Raw genomic sequence first — 21124 nt, 5'->3', positions numbered from 1 at the left:
TTTAATAATAAAAATAACATCTCGTTTACACAAGTCCAATGCACAAAATTGTTTTGAATGTTTGGTAAGATTTGTCAAAAAAATATGCATACGAAAAGCTTTCTCTTAGTAAATATTAAAATGATAGTGAAAATTATAAGTAAATCAGCACAAAATCAACCTTCTTTTTGACCAAAATAACCAAGATAATTTGGAAATGTGTGTGAACAAGCCCTCATACATTTTAAATCACCCAGTGACAATGTTTGTTTAAATAACTTTTTTCAGGAGAGTATAAACACCCCATAGAGCTCTGTGATGCTCCTGGACCAAAAGTCTCGAGTTAATTAAAAGAAATTGGTTTTGATTTGTTGGGAAGCACTAAGTCACCCATATGAGTCAACCTTGTGTCATTCACTAATCTCTGAAGAAAAAGGCTAGCACATAAACTGGAGACAACATTGCATGGGGTAGGATTAAGAGTAAGACTTCATTTGACTCATACTCTTAAAACAAACGGCTAACTTAATTTCCTCCAGTCTTAAATCTCTAAGACACAATCATATCCTGATAACATTAAAGTCTCAATTCTGATCCAGTGAAATTAATTTGAAGGCTAAAGTTCACAATCCACAATGAGGAAAACACAGAAGAGGATGTTACTTTATATTTTATGTAGTGTTTATGAATAAATTACAATGATAACGTGACATTCATATTTAACACTAATGGATAATGCTGACATTGAAAAAAACACACACATACACACACAATTTAAACCATGAGTACAAATGATTGCTGACAAACAGTTACATATTTTTCAACAATTCTCAGTACATAACGTTATAAGTTGTTCTTAATAAAGTGGCCCTTTATTTTTGATTAGAAATGGAAATACTGTGAGAACTAGCTGAAAACCAACCGTGCCAATGAGCCATCAGAGGAGTTTCAAGCACTCTCCAAAACGATCTTAGCGTTCATTTAGGCGAATTCAATAAATGTAGTGTTAACTTATTCAAAGAGGCTGATGCAGGCTTTGAACATTTGGGCTGGTATGCATATAATGAAATTACACATGACTACATACTGCATGCTCGGGTTACATTGGGACATGCAAAGTGATAGGGATATAAATGGAAGAGGCAAAGCAAACAAGCAGCATTTGTTCATGGAGAAAACCTGCGTACCATTCAGTCAAGCTTCAGAAAATGTCAATGAAAGACGAACTAGTGAGTTTGATTACAGCTTATTCAGAAATCTGTACTAAAGTATAACCTAATGCCTTTTCCGATAAACACTGTGCAAAAATAATGCCAACCTAATTTGCTTAGAAATATTTCTACGCAGTATGTGATTTATAACAGTGGTTTTACAAACATACGTACGCTACATTGAAAAAAAGATTGGGGTCGGTACTTTTTTCAATTTAATAAGTATGCATTAAATTGATTAAAAGTTGGAGATTTTACTAAAGATTTCGGTAACACTTTAGATCACAATTCACGGTATTAACAAACTACTAACTAACACTACTATCTTAATAAACTACTAATTAACCATTTATTATTAGTTAGTAAGGTAGTAGTTGGGTTTAGGTTTTAAGTAGTATTAGGGATGTAGAATAAAATCCTACTTTATAGATACTAAACAAGTAACATCTTAAAAATAGACAGGTAATAAGCCAGTGGTTAATAGCATGAATTGTGACCTGAACTAAAGTATACGGAAACTCAGAAGGGACGTATGGTGAGGTGAAAATATGGGTGGACACACAAAAAAAAAAAAGAGAGAGAGGAAAACTTTTTTTCTTTTCTTTTTTTTTTAAGTTTTTGCGTTTCCTTGCAAAGATGTTTTACCACAAACACTTTCTGTTCAATTCATACATGTCAACCCTCTCGTTTTTGCTGGGATTCTCCCGTATTTTACTATTCTGTCCTGCTATCATCTAATCATTAAGTATTTTTCCACATTTCCCATATATTTTTTATCTTGAACATATGTTAAAGTTAATATAAAATGTTTATGTTCACTTTCTTTTTATTAAACTTGTGTGTCGATCATTGCTCTTCATATGCAACCCCTGGATCAGTGAATGCATGTATAAGTGCTGACTGACGGACACGCTCTGTATGATAAACTAATCCCAGATCAGCTTCTGTACACACCATTTAAAGTGACTCTTCTATTCTCACACAAGAGAAGAACAGCAAATGAATCTCCCGTTTTGTTTTGTTTGATAACAGAGGTGTCACTTTAAGAATGCACAGATCTATAATAAAAGCATTCCATTATCTTTAGTAACTGTTTGTGCTCAAATAAGAGGAAATAAGGTGTTTAAAATAAAACAAGCAGGACTGACATGTTTTCATATTATTAGGTGTATTTGTCCGTTTAAACACAAACCGGAATCCCAAAGTGACCTGCACTTTAGCTCTTCTTTAAATGGTGTGTACAGAAGCTGATCTGGGATCAGTTTATTATACAGAGCTTGTCCGTCAGTCAGCACTTATACATGCATCTGCTGATTCATAGGTTGCACATGAAGGGCAACGATCAACGCACAGCTTTAATGGAAGGAAAGTGATGCAGACATTTTTATATTAACTTCAGTGTGCTGTCAAGATTAAAAACTATATCAGAAAAATGGGAAAATAATTAATGATAGGATGATAGATGGATAGAATGGCAAAATATGGGAGAATCCCGGCAAAAACTAAAGGGTTGACATGTATGAAGTGAACAGGAAGTGTTTGTGGAAAAACTGTTTTGCAAGGGAACCCAAAAACTTCAATATTTTTTCCAATGCCTCTGTTTTTTTTTTCTCCCACCCAGTTTTTTTTTCCTCCACAATTGTTTTTAAGTGTTACCAAAATTTCATATAAATGCAGTTATTTTAAACAAAAAAAATCTGTCTAAGGCTGTCGAAGAATGTGGAAAAACAAATATTAAAAAGCCTTTATTCACATGGCACAGAACTGCCTTCATCAGGGTCACATCAGGTTTCGAGTGTCTTGGACTGATTTTTTGCTGATGAATCTCTTATCCAAAGAGTTCCGACACATCATTTAAGCTCCCCGTGAGCACTTTTTGTTTGACCTATGTAGGTGGCTATTTTAAACTTTAGAATCATTAAAATAAGTAGAATGATTTCTGGAGGATCATGAGACTCAAAACTGGAGAGATATAATGTTGAATCTTCAGCCTTGAATCACAGGAAGATATAACATGTCACAATATAGGAAGAGTTCAGATGCAAAAACCTCTGAATGCCATCTGAAATGTCCTCTAATAACAGCATTTTTATCAGGCTACTGTGAGTAGGTTTAGTACGTTTCTCTTTTATGTCAAAGAACAACAACTTTTCATGGTCTTCAAAATGAAATAAATTAACATTAACAAAAGAGGCTGAGAATAATGCTCATTTTAGACAGGAATTTGAGGCGGCACTTAGAGGTTTTTGCATCTGAACTCTACATATTATGATTGGAAACCGAATAATATTAAATGTTTTGCCATATATTTATCTGTTTACATATGTCTTGGTTACATTAGAGACTAGTTTCATTTTTAAAAAAGGTACCAACACTCAGAACTTTTCATTTGTAGTGAAAAACGAGGTTGTAAATTTGAAAAAGTGCATGTGACGTGAAAACATTTACAGAAAGTTTACAGCCTCATCTCTTGGCTGAAACTACACAGTTCAGATTAGCACTGATTATAAAGCGTGGAAATGTAGTGAAGCTCAACAAAATAAGGAAACTGTAAATCATCAGACTCGTAAAAATGTTAAGACTCGACCAAAACACAGAAACTTTTAGAGCTTTTAGATGCTGGAATACTTGTAAGCGCTCATTTAAACTGTCAAAAAGAAGAAGAAATACCTAGAAATGCACATGTAAAAACTTATAATTAACATCCGTGGCGGAGTGGAAAGTAGAAGGAGGACTCTTGGGAAATCCTCCACTAAAAATGTCTAAAGGATGTCCTTTATATTTCTATTTTAGGCATTTTAGGTTTGAGAGATGCGATCGAGGCGGGTGAATTTATGCTACAAAGTGTTATCATGTATATATTGTGATATGTTTTGATGCATTGATATGTTACCTGCAAACAGGCTTGCTTGCACTCAGTCATTCTTAGCGGTTTGCTGGAGTGCATAGAAGGTTCTCCATCCTGCGGTCGCAGCGCCTGCACCAATGAGACTCTACAAATAGATTTCACAGTGTGAATGGATGCTAATCCAGTACTGACAGTTCTGTAGTGCAAATCGTTTTGGCCAGACTGCTGTTTTCTGTTTTCAAACTGGCTGGCACTTCAGTTGAAGAGAATAGAGTCTGGGTCTCGGTTGGCCATCTGGGCCATGTGTTTCAGTATGTCCTTTTTGGTGATGATGCCCAGTAAACGCCTGCGTGGAAACAGAAATGCATTATTATATTAAGCTCACTGAAATCAGTCAGTATATTTACACAGACAACAATATTGTGAAATCAAGATTTAATCAAGTCAAATTTAAGGCTTTTTAAAGAACCTTTTAAGAATATTAAGAATGAAATTTTACACTTATACAGGGTTAAAGAATAAGGATTTTTTCGAATGGCCTGGTATTGTTTTTAGTTTTCTTTCCCTGATTAGGGAACTTAATTTGGGAATTGGCTGTAAAGATGTCTAATAGCTGTTGTAAATTGTATTACTTCACAATAAAACATTTAGATATAAAAAATAAAGTCGAGATGTATTGTTGGTGATTTGATGGATGTCAAGTAGCTTTACTTGGACAAAGCAAAATTAACACCTGTTTAAAATGATTTAAAACCCACAACACAATAGTTCACTCAATTTAAGACTTTTTAAGGCCTAAAATTTCTTTTTTGAACTTTAAGACATATTAAGACCATGCGGACAAACTGTGGTATTAACATGATTACGACAATATTCTTATTAACATTACTTAAATCTGATTTCTGACTAATATATTCAAGCTAAAGCTATACTCAAAAGTAAAAATATAAAATTAATATATGGAATATAGCTATTTTAGTCACATAATCAAAGTACAGTATTGAGTATGTCTACATGGACAACAATAATCTGATATTAGGACATCATGTCAGTAACAGGTGATTTTGATTATCTAAATTTAGCTAAAGTCAAAGTAAACAAACCAAATTAAGATGTGGAATAATAACTTTTTTAGTCATATAATTGATGTGCAGTTTTTAGGTTTATATGGACAACGATAGTCTGATTTTAATGTGAATAACATGAAAATAGATGTTTTTGATTATCTTAATGCAGCTTAAGGCATAGTCGAAATAAACAATTTTATTTTTAGTCACATAAACAAAAATTTAGTACTTTGACAACACAATTCCATTATTAATGGGACTTGCATGTAAACAAACATTTTAAATTATCTTAATACACCTAAAGTGATAGTTGACACGAAATGTAACTGTTTTGACTGAAGTATGTATTACATTTATATGGACAACAATATTCCGGTATTTATGACTTATGTAGATTACATTTTTGATCATCTTAATTCAGCGAAATCCATAGTCAAAAGTAAACACTAATCAAATTAAGATGATGTGAAATATTGCTCTTTTAGTTACATAATTAATATGATTACATAGACAACAACATTCCAGTATTTAATATATGTATTCATTTACGATATGCATATGGCAGCAATCTTTTTGATAGCAAACTAAAAAGAATGACTTGAACAGGGTATCTGCAGATTCCTAGGAGTTAAATTGAAGACTTTTCAAGACCTTTTTAATGCCACAAAGAATTAAATTAAATACCCAATAGCACACAGCACATACAATTACCATCCTTAACATTCTTTATTGTATATTGTGGTGCTGCCATAACAAAATAGACTGGCTAAAATTGGCCAATTGGTGCATATCTGCTAATGTACGAGTTGATACAGCAGTCATAAGCCATTATAGAGTGAAATCCCTGCAAACTCTGCTTGTGTACGTAAATTCCTAGTGAACGTTGCTTACGTAAATGAAATCCCAGTGAGCGTGTATTTTAATAAGCTACACCTATTTTGTTCTGGGTGAAAAATAGGTGAAGAGATTTTAAACAGATTTCAAAGCAGATTTGGAAGCAAAATCTCTTTACGGGGTCAGTTCGATTGCATTTTTAAGACGAACTAAGGTCTTATTTTTTTACTATGAAATTTAAGACATTTTAAAGATCCACAGACACTCTGAGCAATAATTCGTATTTTTTGTCATGTCTGTGATGACACATGCTGTCACATGGGGACAAAATGATGTGCCATTAATTGATCCATGTACTACAACATGCACAAGGGAAACATGAAAGAAGTATTCTAAAAGCAACTCATGTAAACACCTGAATCATAATACTGTCTTATTCAGAATAAGGGAAATATTTAGGTTACTTATGTCCATGTAAATAATGGCCACACTCAGACAAAGCTAAGTGAACAAAGTTTTTACCCGTTGTGAGTGACGAGACACTGGCGCAGGCCCAGCTTTCGGAAGATGTCCACCACGATGTCCATGGCAGTGTGGTCTGTAACGGTGAATGGGCTGAGATCCATGATGCCGCGGAGCTTCAATGGTGGAGGGCTGTTGGGTGGCTGTGGTGGTGTGTACTCCGTAAAGAAGATTCGGGAGGCGCTAACGACACCTTCCTGACGCTGGCGAGCATTATCTACCAGAAGAAAAAAGGATATAACTTAAACTAGAGTTTGACAAGAAATGATAAGTCAATTAATTTGTGTTGATGATAATTCAATTATATGGATTTGGTTTTTGTGTTTGTAGCTTGGCTGGTTTAGGTCCATTATGGATAAATGTATACAAAATTAAAATCGCCAGTAGACGGTCCCAGATGTAAAGTGATTCAAATGATTCATTCAAAATGGCTGATTCATTTAGAAATAAGTAAGAAACTCTTCATATTTGAAAATGATACACTCTATATCAAGTGAAAAACAATTTGTGAACCATGGAGTGAGTCCAAAATCATAAAACAGTAATACTATAACTTACAAGTTAATACTATATGGAGTGTGCTTATTTAAATCAATAATAAAGATTTCCCCTTGAAACTATGGTCCTTGGAGATACATAAAATGCTATTTCAATGACTATCAGCATTTCGAGAGACAAACCAAAAACATACAGGCAATATAGAATTAATATTTGTGGATAATTATTTAAAATAGCATGTATCTGATGATCCACCGAGATCTCAAGAAATGTAGTGATCAGTCAGCGAAATAATATTTACAAGAACATTATTACATTTAATCCACAGCCTCAATAAACAATCCTGAATGTGTTCATGACAGTCTGGAGCATAAGCTTATTGATTTAATGTCATGAGCTGATGCTGTTTGTTTACAATAGAGAAAAAGAGGATGCATGTGTTGTATTATCTATCAAAATAGTACTTATGCTCATATTGGATGCAGCAACATTAATTCATTCATTTTCCTTAGGCTTAGTCTCTATTTCTGAGGTCGCCAGGCGGAATGAACCGCCAACTTATCCAGCATATATTTACGATGCAAAGCGCAAGCTCTGTGATTGGTCAGCTTGGTAGTGCTGACAAATGTGGGCGGGACTGAAAGCCGTGCAAAGTCCCGTGAAGGGGGTCCAGATGGAAAGTTCTGTTTTGTGTTTACCTTATGATTAAATTTGTTGCACGCAAGTTTGAGCTACTTCTATATTAAGGTAGCGTTCAGAAAAAAACAAAACACCAGCAAAGACACTCGACACAGAGGAACATAAAATCCTCACCACCAGCTAGCGTTTCTGAAGTGTTATTGCAGAGCAACATAAACAGCGCATAGAAGTATTAATGCACGACAACGCACAAGGCATGCGCCGTGGGTCACGCCAATCAGTTGACGCAGAAGTATAAACCGGGCTTTAGGCAGCAGATGCCCTTCCAGCCCCAACCCAGTACTGGAAAACACCCATACACTCTCACATTCACATTCACACACACACACACACACACACACACACACACACACACACACACTCGTACACTATGGTGAATTTAGTTTACCTAGTTCACTTATAGTGCACTGAAAGCATCGTGAAGATTAAATGAAGGATTGAATAACGTTAGAACTTCTAGTGCTTAAAATATGTAGCATCAATGGCAAACATTGTTACCTGCAAACTCCATCTCACCGGCTTTACAGTGAATGCTTTAGTCATTTTCATAGTGGACTTTAAACACTGGAAGTTTTTTATCCACTCTTCGAAAAGTGTAAATGCTGGATTGACATTCATTACATGTTCACTAAGATGTGCCATTATTTGTAACTTTAGGTGGTTTCTAAAACTACATTTGCCAGTGTTGTTTTCATTATCTCAGATCCAGACCTTTACATTTCACACATAGCTCCCTGTCATCGGAACTGAGTGATTGATAGCTGATATTAACAAATCCATTTGCGTTCTGTTCTAGTGCAGTGGGCCTATAAAAAGAGCTTAAAAGCTGGGTAAGCATAGCGTGCTTTGTTTGCTGCGGCAAGTTTTCATGTCAACTGTTTTAAACCATTCCTGAGAGCTGCGTATGGCGTTTTGAGGTGCAAAGATGCTTAATGCGTGAATGCCTCCTAATTCTGCGCATGCGGTGAACATTTTGCTGTGAAAACTGGTCACGCAACATAAATTTTATGCACTCGCACAAGTGCTTCCGAATATATTTTGAGGTAACATAACGTTAGATAAAATTTCGGTCGCAATTTCGAGCCCTGATTAATGACTTGTCACAGATTCCAAGCTTTCTGATACATGCTGAGGCTGTGGATTAGAGATGATGATTTCTTGTAAAAACCAATAACCTATAGTTTAATAAGGCTCATTATCAGGAACCATGGGTATTCATTTTGTTTTGTCTTTATGTTTTTTGTTATGTCTTTACTCTGGTAACCATTTTATTTTATCATAAAAATAGTCTTTAATATTCCGCTATAGAAAAAGGTTCCCCTACAACTTGAATAGTGTGAGTGTAAGTAAATTACGAGAAACATATAATTTCTAGGTGAACTATCCTTTTAACTCCCTGTATCTGAACAAGGCAGACATACTACAAGTATGAAAATATCAACATTTTTAGAATCCACTTTAAGAAATAGTTCATCCAAAATTTACTCGATACCAAGTGGTTTAATAGCTTTATATGTTTTCACACAAAAGATATTTGACAGAACTGTTGTAAACCTGTAACCACTGACTTCCATTGTATTTGTTTTCCTACTATGAAAGTCAATGGTTTCCAACATTTTTCAAAATATCTTCTTTTGTGCAAACCAGAAAAAAATCCTCATCCATGTTTTTTGATAAGCGAAGGATGAGTAAATAGTAATACAATTTTGAGTTTGGGTGCAAACTATTCCTTTAAAGTAATTTCTTACCAATAGAGATGACCAAATCCCTGCGCTGCACAAAGCCCACAAGTCTTTGAGACTCATGCGAGACCACCACAGGAAAACCGCTGTATGAGGTTTCAGCAATAAGTGACTCCACTTCCTCCACATTCATGCCATCCTGCGTGATTACAGACAGAGGTGGGTCGCTCCGGCGGGGTCGCATCACATCCATGGCTAGCGTTTTGTGGCTAAATTCCTCCTTCGACTCTAGGAAGGGGTAACCGTTGAGTCGAATGTGGGCCTCGTAGATGCCCTCTCGACCCAGAGCATCTGCCACCCATTTACTAGTCATGGTTGCAGCCATGAGAGGCACGATGTATTCCAGACCACCTGTTAGCTCAAACATGATGACCACCAGTGAGACGGTCATACGGGTCACACCGCCTTTAAAAGAAACACAAGATTGGATTAAAAAAATAATTTATATATATATATATATATATATATATATATATATATATATATATATATATATATATATATATATATATATATATATATATATATATATATATATATATATATCTGGAGGACAAGCCACCAATGGTCAGAAATCAGTTTAAATAAACCCTTACCTAAGCACGCAGTAGCACCCACCATTGCATAGAGGCCGGGGGTGATGCAGTCTGCTCCAGGTGAGCACCAGCCTCTGAAGATCACCCAGTCGTGGTGGTAATATGCCAACTGTTCCATGCCCACACCAAGCAGCCTGCCTGCGATTGCTCCCACTGCCATACTGGGGATGAAAAGACCAGAGGGCAACTGGGGGAGCACAGAGAACAAAACAGTACACAAACATTAAACTATCAACAATAAAAAAAACTCTCAAGACCTTAATGATGGTTGATGAAGGTGTGGGGGAAAATATAGGATGAATGAATGAGGTAAGAAGTAATAGAGGATATATGAATAAAATAGGAAAGGAAGAACTAAAATAAAAAGAAATGGATGCATGTGAAATAGATGGATGAACGAATTAATGTAAGGAACAAATGAAGGTAGGTCAGAAGGATGATGAAATGAAGAATAGATTTAAAAGATACAAGAAAAGGATCTATAGAAGAATGACATGAAAGAACTAAGCAAATAGGGATAATCAATTAAAGGAGGAGAAAATAAATAGATTGAAAAGATGAAGAAAGGATTGATGGAAGAAAGGCTAGATGGATGGTAGAACAAAGTAAGGACTAATAAAAGAAAGGCTAGATCAGGGATAGGCATCAGGCCTGGTGTTCTGCAGAATTTAGATCCAATCCTAATCAAACACACTTGTCTATAACTGTCTAGTGATCTTGAAGATACTGTAGCATGTTTAGGTGATTGAGTAGTGTTGAAGCAAAACTCTGCAGGGACTCTGCCCTCCAGGACTGAGTTTGCCCATCCCTGGGCTAGATGGATGGAAAAACAAAGTAAAGACTGATAGAAGAAAGGCTAGGTGGATGACAAAATGAAGTAAGGAGAGATGGGAAAAAGGATGGATGAAACAAAGAAATGAAATGGGGTTGAAGAAAGATAGATGGAAAAATTAAAGGTAAAAAAAGGAAATGTGGGATGGATAATTGAATAAGTGTTGAAAATTGATAGATGGAAGGAAGAAACAATGATTGGTGAAAGATGGGAATAATAGATTGATAGATGGATAAAAAAGTAAATGAAAATAGAACGAATGGATGAAAGAAAGAGACAAAGAAATGAATGAAAGGAAAGACAAAGAAAAAAAACTGATGATGGAATAAAGGATGGGTTAATGTATAGATGGGTAATGAATGAACAAAAAAAAAAGAGAAAGGAAAGAGAGAATAGAAGAAAGATGGAAAGAATGTATGGTCGATGAAAAGAGGACAACGATGGATGAGAGAAAGAATGGAAAAAGTTATTGGACAGTTATGTGGAAACTAACAAATGAAACCACAGTAGACAGATAAATAAACGGAAGGGAGGAAGGAAGGAAAGACAGAAAAAATTAAAATAAAATTTTAAAATTAAAGGAAGAAATAATGCAAGGAAGACAGACTGATGGGTGAAATATAGGGTGAATGAATGAAAGACATGAATGAAATAGAAAAGAAAAAATAAAATGAAAAGAAATGGATGCACGTGAAATGGATGGATGAACAAATTAATGTAGGGATGGAATAAAGTTTAGATGGTAAAAAGGCTAGATGAAAGAAAGGAAGAAAGGCTAGATGAAAGAAAGGAAGAACGGCTAGATGAAAGAAAGGCTAGATAGAAGTAAGGACAGACAAATAATAAAAAATGACAGATGGATGGATGGATGGATGGATGGATGAATGGATGGATGAGAGAAATAAAATGGGGTTGAATAAAGGATATATGGAAAATTAAAAGGCAAGAAAGGGGAGGAAAGGATAGATGAATGATTGAATAAGTGATTAACAATGATAGATGAAAGAAAGAAAATACCAACGGATTGTGAAAAAAACGAGGGAAAATTAGATTGATAGAAGGATAAAGAATTAAATGACTAATGACAATGGAATTAGGGATGGATTGATGCATGAATAGAAGAATGAAATACATAAAAGAAAAGGAGGAAGAAAAGATGGAGAATAAAAGAAAGGTGAAAACATGGATACATATATAGATAAATAAAAGGAAACAATGACAAAGGATAGATTAATGAAGAAAGAAAGAAAGAAAGAAAGAAAGAAAGCATGGACGCAAAAATTAAAAGAAGGAACAAAGCAAGGAAGATGAACTGATGACGGAAAAGGGGGTTAAAACAATAAATGGAAAAAAGGTTGGATAAAATGGGTAAATAAAAGAAATAATGAATACATTACATAAGACAAAAACAGAAAGGAAAGAGGTTTAAGTGAACAAAAAAAGGAAGGCTGGATGGAAGGACAGAATATAGACAAATGGAAAAGAAGAAAAGATGGATTGAATAATAAAGGGCTGTCGGATGCCTGTACCTTCATGCCGAAGGTCACCACAGTGATGAGCATCTTGAAGATGAGTGCGAGCGAGAGCTGCCACATGGCGGTGTAGACATCAGGTCCCGCAGGTCTGTCCGGCAGAGCATCACTGCTGCTCTTGGTGACGCTCACATTGGAGTAGTTACAGAGCTGCGAGGAATCCAGCAAGCCACAGTCATTGAACAGCTCTGAGATCAGCTCACTGGTGCTCATGCGCGTGTAGCTGTTGGGAAACGCCAACACAGCCGTGACTGCTGTCACAACCAGCACCTCCAGTACAGGGTAATGGCCCAGACGAGTGGTCTTACGTCGCCGACACCACCAAATGTTGGCCCGGATGAAGAATGCACCCCAGATCCCCCCGAATATACCCAGCAGGATGAACGGTATGAGCTCCAGCAAATGCCAGGGGGAGTGAAACTCCACATAGAAGAGCACCAGCCTGCTGTTACCAAACGGGTTGATGGAGCGAAGGGTGAAGGCTGCCACCAGTGCAGCAAAGAAAGAGCGCCAGAGAGTCTTCAGGGGGAAGTAATAACTCACCTACAAGTAAAAAAGATAAAGACATTATGTACATTATCTATGTAAATAACTGTATTTTACAATAAAATCCCTTTTCACATTTCTGGGTATCTCTGTAGTGAAAGTCGTCATAGTTGGCTAAACTTAGAGAGCAGTGAATGGGAGAGTACAACAAATGAATTTTTTTACAATCTTTCTGGCTGAAATAATTAAACAAAAACTCGATGATGTTATTAAGACTTTCAGAAAAAGAAAAAAAATGGATGATGACAGCCAGAATAATTACTCTCCTGCCCATAGATGCTGCATTTCAAATACCTCAGACAAGCAGTAATTGTTTTTTTCTTAGGTCTTGCAAAGATGAAATAATACATTGTTAAAAAAAATTCTAAACATTAAAAACGTTCAAGGAATTAAGAGGCTGATGACGGTTAAACACGTCATAACGGGTAAAGGGTCCATAAGTGTTGACATTTAATACAATTGATGACATTTATAAAGGTGCTTTTCCTCTGAATGGAGCGATTCTGTACCACTCTCTTGTTGGGATTTCATACTTGGAAGTAACTGGTACTTTTTTTAGTACCATCCTGGTTGAGGTTTCAAGCAAGCTGTTGATCACAGATTAGTCTGAGAGAAAAGTCACTACCGGCAATACTGGATTTGTGACACGAGACACCAAACCTGCTAAATTTAAATAGTCAGCAGCAGACACTGCTTTATTGTTGGTTCGCACGACTAAATCTTTTTTTTTTACCATCAGCCTCTGCTGAAACAAACTTGATGAAAATCCTTGGTGAAAATGTTATGGCTATGAAACTGCAGTCAATAAACTGTGAAAGAGACTGGAAAAGAGCCGATCAAGATTACAGCAAAGGCAAACACTTTTGATGACCTGTTAGAGACTGGTGATGACCAGTGTTATGATTAACGCTAAAATGCAATCTCAACCATTATGGAAATTTAAAATCTCACTTGAAATTGAAATTTTGATTTAGTTTGAACATGAACATCCTCTTATTTAAGATGCAGCCTTGGACATGAGAGTTGAAAGTAATGCGTTAAACCCAGGATCTGCTTTGATTCTTCTTTAACTTTATCAGTTGTTGACAGTAGGAATGAGGATTTCACTTCTCATGATGACTGAATGAACCGCTTGACTTTTCTGTACCATTTAAAGTGAAAAGTCAATGACCACAACTTGTAAAACTGCTTTTTATGCCTGAAACTGATCACAGAGGAAGGACAATATCAGCATCACAGACTAACCTAATCAGCATTGGCTGTTCATACCAGACTCAAACTTCCCAAACTAGTTTTGCCATGAAAAAGAGGATCTTCACTGATCAAAGGTAATACCATTTTACAAATAAAAACAAATTGAAAAAAATGGTAACACTTTATTTTGATGGTCTGTTTGTTGAATTTAAGCCACATTGCATCCACATGCCAACTAATTCTCATTAGATTATAAGTAGACTGTTAGGTTGGGGTTGGGGTTAGTGCAGTGCTTAATTTGTGAATTGCAAGCTCCCGAAACAAATCGGGTTAACGGATCCGGCATGTTAACCGAGGATGTAGAGGTGCCACACAGGGGGGGGGGGGGGGGTTGTTGCAGATGAAACTGATAAGCAGGGGGGCTGGCGGGGCATTGGAGGGGTGTCATGGAGGAAAATGAAGAGGGTTGGGAGTGGCAGAAGAAAGTGAAAGAGAACAACGAATGGGGGAGGAGGGTGGTTGAAAAGGGGGATCTGTAAAATGAGGTGCCAGATCAGATCTCAGAGGTGCCAGATCCGGCGTCTTCCAGCACAAATTAAGCCCTGGGTTAATGTAAGCCGATATGTACTTGCAAAGTTTCTTATAGTCAGTTAAATGTCTGATAAAGGAGCAGAATCTACTGATATTAAGCAGACAGTCTACTAATAGTCAAATGGACCATCAAAATGATGTGTTGCAGACATTTTTTCTTATAAATTTCTTTTTACCAAATTGTTTATACTTAATACATGCCGTTTACGATACAACAATGTATGCAAACTTGCTTATGAATCATACAATCTTTAAAAACACAATTCTAACTGTGGACTTGGCCTATGCAAATATTGTCCACGCCGGGGGTGGCTGACTCACCCGGTGGCCAACTCAGACAGTGTCATCCAAACACAATGCTGGATCTGAATGGAACAACTTTTGCAAATACCTTCATGCCAAGAAGGGATACATGTGTTCTCTCTGAGACAGACAATAGTCATTGTTTAAGCTGCCATATCGTCGTGGATGTTGCTGTATAGATGGTCATGGTCAAAGTCCCTTTAAGGCAAGCCATTTCACACAAGAACAAGATCATGACACCATCCTTAATGGCCATTCTATCGTCCTCTGGATAATAATCTAAATTTTTGTTGACAGAACAGACTGTACCTTGCGTTTGTTTCAACCAAAAAACATTTGTTTTCAAATGTAGCGGGTTCATTTTAAAGTACAGATTTCAAGCTTTATGTGGATTTATTTTAAATGTCTGTGAGGCAAGTATTCATGGAGATTTGTGCAGTTTTTGACCACAAAAATAAAAAAAGTAAAAGCACACATCTAGTCCGAGCTTCTCCCCGAAGAAATGTCAGTCTATAGCAATCGATGACTGGCTCCTGTTATAGATGGTGGGGGCAGGGCTTCACCATATCAACTGTTACACTTTTTCCCATTCAAAACTAAACGGGAGACATGTCTTGTGTATTCTATAATCTTTGTCATGGTTTAAGTTGTTTAGAAAGTTGTTATACCTCTGAAGGTCTGCATAGAGAAGCAAGGAGGTCTGCAAGTTTGGGGAGTTGGAAAAATAACAAGAACAACAACCACAAGCTAGTGCCTCTTATCTTCAACAACTTCTCTTTAGAGATGTGCTTCTGCTAGTGATGTCCAGTGGCCGAAGATGTTCACAAGTCATTCAAAGCATTTACTTTTCACTTTTGACTGCAGTTTTTGTTTCAAATTTTCTTTGTGTCACAATCATTGCATGTCTCTTAGTTTGATCACTGCTTTCTTCCATTAAAAAGGGTTTTTGTTAAATTGTCTTGATTATTTTGTGAGGGACTATTCTAAAAGTATATCCGAAAGTAAAATTCCTTTGAAATTTGAATAATGAAGATACAATGAGTATATCAAATGTTCTTGAATATTGATCTCCACTGTATTGTTGTTATAGTGCATTTAATTAATTCTAGTCATTAAAATGGACGCTAGACAACATTGACAATATGTAAACATGTTAGAAGTGCTTGCCTCTTCCAGACTGAAGAGAACTCCACCAATCGGTGCGCCAAAAGCTACAGACACACCAACAGCTGCTGCGGCAGACAATACCTAATGAAAATCCAAAAAGAAGAAGAACAAAAGTGAAACAATAGATCATGCTTATCACAGAAAAAGTTGAGATCAACACAGGCCTCAAATATAAAAACATAACGCGAATCTTATGTTTGGTCTCCACTTTGTGATGTCAATAAAAACATTCTCACAATGGGTATGTTTAAAACGTTAAACCACGAAGGCAGGCATCCAGCATGTCCTTAGTGGTAAGCCTCAAAAATGTAACACAACAAATGCCCCTCAGAGCCGCTGTATTTTTAGAGAGAAACAAATGTGAGATAGAAGTCTGAGAGTTTCTACAACAATCAGAGGAAAAACACAAAAAAGGTAATGTTATGAAAAGCTCTTACAATTTAAAGTAGACTTCAATATTACATGATCATGCTGATTAGCTCTTCAAGAAATGTTTTTTTTTTACTAGAAATTTCTAGAAATCAATGCTGTTGTTTTTGTTTGAACAATTTTTTTTGAGAATTTTTTGATTGATAAAATTTAAAAGCACAGCGTGTATCAGAAAGATTGAATTTTGAACTGTTGAATTCATCCTTGTATATTTGAAGTATTTAAACGATGTCACTGACATTAAATGTAACAACAGTGTACAGTATACATTCAGAGAATCCAAATGTTAAGAAATGCCTAAATTTTTATTTTATTTTTTTAACAAAATCTTGATAACTATTAAAAAAGAAGCAGAAATTACTCGACTTGGCAGATGCCATAGAAGGATTTTAAAATGTTGTAAAATATTATGTTTGCTGTATTTCGATTTCTACTGAATGTTAAAAGAATTTTAATTGCAGCTTTTCAAGGTTCAAGACATCCTTAAGTACTTTTTTTTTTTTTTACATTTTAACAGATTTGTGTGTGTTGAGCATTATTTAAGACAACGTTAGCACCTGTCAGCTTTAATTGTGGGGAAAACTGGATAGTTTTAAGCTTTCGTCAGCTAATTTAATCTTCCGGGTTTAAAATCATTTTTGAGGTGGGATTAAAATCTTTGACGTAGCACGAATCTGCTAGTGGAGTGATGACACTTCGGTTTCTCATTATTATTCATAGCAGAGTTTTTTTTTTTATATATTTTAAAAAGACCCTGCTTCTTAATTATTCATAAGAGCACTGCTTTCCGAAAGCAAGGCAGACCTGACAAGCAGTGAGACCCACTGAATAGGTGAGACCGCATGACATGGGTCATACGTGTTTGTTTCCATGATCCACGAGGTTTGTTGCATGTTTTTCATTGTGATGCTGTCAGAGCTGATACAGCAAAGCTGTTGATTTGCAGCAAGCATTTTTGTCAGAAGAGCTGTAAGAGAATTGGAGAACGGTGGACTTTGTCTTTTATCAGTTGAGTTTGATACCATTCAAACCCTTTGCCTATATCCGTGCCGCTGTGTTCGCCTATGTTTAAAATCCTCCCGATTACCGGCAGCGCTAATGGTTGAAATAGACTTGAAAAGAGACCTGCTGCACTACTATCCACTGTGTCCTCCTCATTTACAGTGTTCATATAAATATGATAATCTTTATGATGATATATCAAATTGTAGTTATCTGTATGCAAAATTGGCGAAGCAGTGGCGCAGTAGGTAGTGCTGTCGCCTCACAGCAAGAAGGTCGCTGGGTTGAGCCTCGGGTCAGTCGGCGTTTCTGTGTGGAGTTTGCATGTTCTCCCTGCGTTCGTGTGGGTTTCCTCCGGTTTCCCCCACAGTCCAAAGACATGCGATACAGGTAAAAATGAGTGTGTGTGTAAATGTGTGTGTGGATGTTTCCCAGAGATGGGTTGCAGCTGGAAGGGCATCCCCTGCGTAAAACCTTGCTGGATAAGTTGGCAGTTCATTCCGCTGTGGCGACCCCGGATTAATAAAGGGACTAAGCTAACAAGAAAATGAATGAATGAATGAATGTATGCGAAATTACGATAAATAAACTATAAAATTATGTTGTCTCCTCACGGTTTGTCTCATTTTGTGAGCCAACCGACAGTTGTTCATTCCCTTCTCCTTGCTTTGCTGGCCACGCCCACCCCTCCCTCTGCTCACATAGCTCCACGCCCATAACTAAGCATTTTTTTTTAAATTCTGAAGTAGACTTTAACCGAAAGAGGGGGGTTTCATCACAATCAAACTTTTGTTTTGGATGCGATTAATCGCTATTGATTTTTGTCCAGCACATATGTGTTCTTATTATGAGTAACTCCTCCTACCTCTCGTCTCTTTGCCTCGTTCCTGCGGTATTTGGTGAAGAGATGGCATAAGATGTTAGCACAGCAGCAGGCCACATGAACCAGAGGTCCTTCTTTGCCCAGACTGAGTCCAGATGACACAGCCAGCACAAGGGTGATGGTTTTAATCATGAGAGTCCATTTACCCAGGTATCCCCTGATGATAAACCCACTCAGGATGGTCTTGATCTAGAGAGTCAAGCAAGACATTCTAACTGTGGCCTAGGATTCATTATACAGCAATCGAAATGCAAGATCAAATATTATAGAGACACTAAGGGTGGGTTACACCAACAAGGATTAAGCTTTAATCTAGTAATAATTCTTTTGCACTGAATGTTAAAACAGATTGTTTATAAATGAGCTGGCTTCAATTTGAACCATTACTTTGATGCTGGATTTAATTAGAAAATTAAACCTGCATATAATCTTGCTGCTCCATCATTTTAAATTCAGATTTATATTTCACAAGTCTTGAGGAGGTTTAAGGGTTGTCAAAATGAATGTAGTGTGTAAGTGAAGAAATAAAAATATTGTGGAGAAGTTAAATTGGTCACATTTTATTTTAAGGTTCAGTATAATTTCTGCTAATAACAAACCATTGACCGAGACCTTTCGCTCTATAAAGTACTAATATGCTGCTTAATAATACTTTGCAAGGTAGTAATTGGGTAGGGGATTAGTTTTGTTGGGAAAAAGGAATTACAAAGGATTATTTAAAACATTTTTGTCTCTTTTTCTTTTCATTAAACAATTGTATTTGTATTGCTTAAAGGTGATATATTAACTGAACTTCTTCTTGAGAGTGATATGTTTTGCACACTAATGAAGCATTTTTCAGAAGTAGATGAAGCTGCTAGGAATGCAAAAGCCTGAGTGTCTAAAATGAACTTGAGCCCTGCAGCGAAACTTTGTGTGAGCACAAAATTTGCAGTTGAGAAGTCTTTTGCTTTTGATGTTGTGCAAAGAATTCATAGAAAAAGAGGACGTATGTATGGGTGCGGCCAATGGAGAACTGGAGAATGGTTGACAAGTGACTAATTTCACTAAACTCCACCTGTTTATATCAGCTGCCTATTTAAGTTGAAGTCAGAAAATGAAAACCGTACGCACCTCCTCAATGTAACTTGTGCATTGCATTAAGGATACCAAAATTCTGTGAATCAGATTATTCATTTATATCCAATAAATTGCTAATATGTTAAACATTGAAAAAAAATCTTCCTGATTATTTTTATTGAACACGCATGAAATTAACTAATTCTTCCAAAAGTACATAACATGTATAATAGAATTAGGGAAGAAAATAAGAAATACTTTATAAAATAAGGTCATACTTTATTAGTACTAATAAGCAGCCAATACATTTAAAATAAGCAGGTAATTAGCGTATTACAGTTAACAGTGAGAATTAATAAAGCTAAAGTGCTACTGTTAAATTAGTCAAACAGTTCTGACTACAGCATTAGCAACGTGCCAGTTTACGTAGTTACTAAAACTAGCATGCAGCTGGAAATACTTTCATAGCGTTCTAACATTTACAGATGGTGAATACAACTGTGAAATGCAAGTTCTACACTCCCCATCTCCAACGCATTAAACAGTGCATGGAGTATGTCTGTCAGCAGCACATGTATCTGTCAGAGCCGCAGAGGTTTAATTCAAGCGAAATGTTCAACTACATATTTTAAAGCCCTTAAAATAAAACACTAGACATGTTCAGGACAAATTACATTATGCACTGTTCCCGCAGCAGCCATTTTTCAGATGTGCTCAAATGGAATTACAGCTGTTCGATTTAAAGCATATTGCCTTGCACAAATATAAATCAATATATCTTTCAAACTCGATATACTATAGCTTGTGTAACCCACCACAAAATGTCTTCAGCTTACCTCAGGTATTCCAGAGCCACATGCATATGGAGCAAAGGCCCTGACTAAAGACACAGCCAGGAAAGAGAAAAGCAGGGCCCAGGACACATACATTAGGTAATTCATAATGTAGGCAAAAGGGCCGCTATTGGTGCCCACAATGAGCTCTGCCCAACTTTTCCATTTGGGGCATTTGTCCCTTTCCTGGAAGGTGGTCTCATTGGAGTTCCAGCAGCAGTGCTCATGGTTAAACCAAAAGCCATTCAGACACACTCCCTCCTTCAGATCCGTCATCCAGTGGGCAGAGATGTCGATCCCACCCGCCAGAGCACCTGGAATCCAATAAAAACAGCACATGCTATGAAAGTGTCTGGCGATAAAAAGGAATTCTTTGTTTTGTGATTACTTCTTTTGATTGAGATGAACTGACCTGACATCAGTCCGACGAGCAGCATGAGGAGCCAGCCGGAGAAGGCATCACTGATTCTCTTCAGCAGAGCCCAGGTTGACTCTTTACTCTTGATGGCGATCTAAAATTTACAGAGAAAATTGAAAAGCATTGAAGACAAGCTCAAGTGTGTTTTCTTGATTGGGATTTACACCACATAAACTGTTTCCTGATTATTTGCAAAGCTATATTGACCCTTTTCACAAGACTGCTATCTTGTGTTTAATGGTCATCACCATCTTCAATCGTTAGAGGTTTGGAATATTTACATTTAAAGGGGTAGTCTACTACGATACCATATTTGAAACTTTAGCTGATGTGTAATGT

General features: G+C 36.5%; 1 protein-coding gene across 14 annotated transcripts in view; it reads right to left on the bottom strand.

Annotated features, from left to right (window-relative positions):
• Positions 1-633: 633 nt before the first annotated feature.
• Positions 634-21124, bottom strand: part of clcn5a (Cl-/H+ antiporter 5a) — a 33235-nt gene continuing 12744 nt past the window's right edge. The window contains exons 4-14 of one of the 14 annotated variants that reach the window (XR_015520389.1): positions 20780-20879; positions 20371-20681; positions 18458-18664; positions 16162-16242; positions 12358-12903; positions 9997-10183; positions 9407-9805; positions 6462-6678; positions 3471-4384; positions 2463-3239; positions 634-2134 (exon numbers count right to left, since the gene is read on the bottom strand). Coding sequence is in view for 1 of the 14 variants with exons in the window: in XM_087301426.1 (XP_087157552.1) it covers positions 4294-4384; positions 6462-6678; positions 9407-9805; positions 9997-10183; positions 12358-12903; positions 16162-16242; positions 18458-18664; positions 20371-20681; positions 20780-20879 (2139 nt within the window). In the remaining 13 variants the exon portion in view is untranslated. Of the gene's footprint in view, positions 4385-6461; positions 6679-9406; positions 9806-9996; positions 10184-12357; positions 12904-16161; positions 16243-18457; positions 18665-20370; positions 20682-20779; positions 20880-21124 lie in introns of all 14 variants that reach the window. The other 13 variants (XR_015520390.1, XR_015520391.1, XR_015520392.1 and 10 more) reach the window with 13 other exon arrangements.

The sequence above is a fragment of the Danio rerio genome, chromosome 21 (genome assembly GCF_052040795.2).
Source record: "Danio rerio strain M-AB ecotype USA chromosome 21, GRCz13ab, whole genome shotgun sequence".
Classification (NCBI taxonomy): domain Eukaryota; kingdom Metazoa; phylum Chordata; class Actinopteri; order Cypriniformes; family Danionidae; genus Danio; species Danio rerio.
The sequence above is the reverse complement of the archived record's forward strand: the minus strand, read 5'-3'. Positions and strand labels throughout refer to the sequence as shown.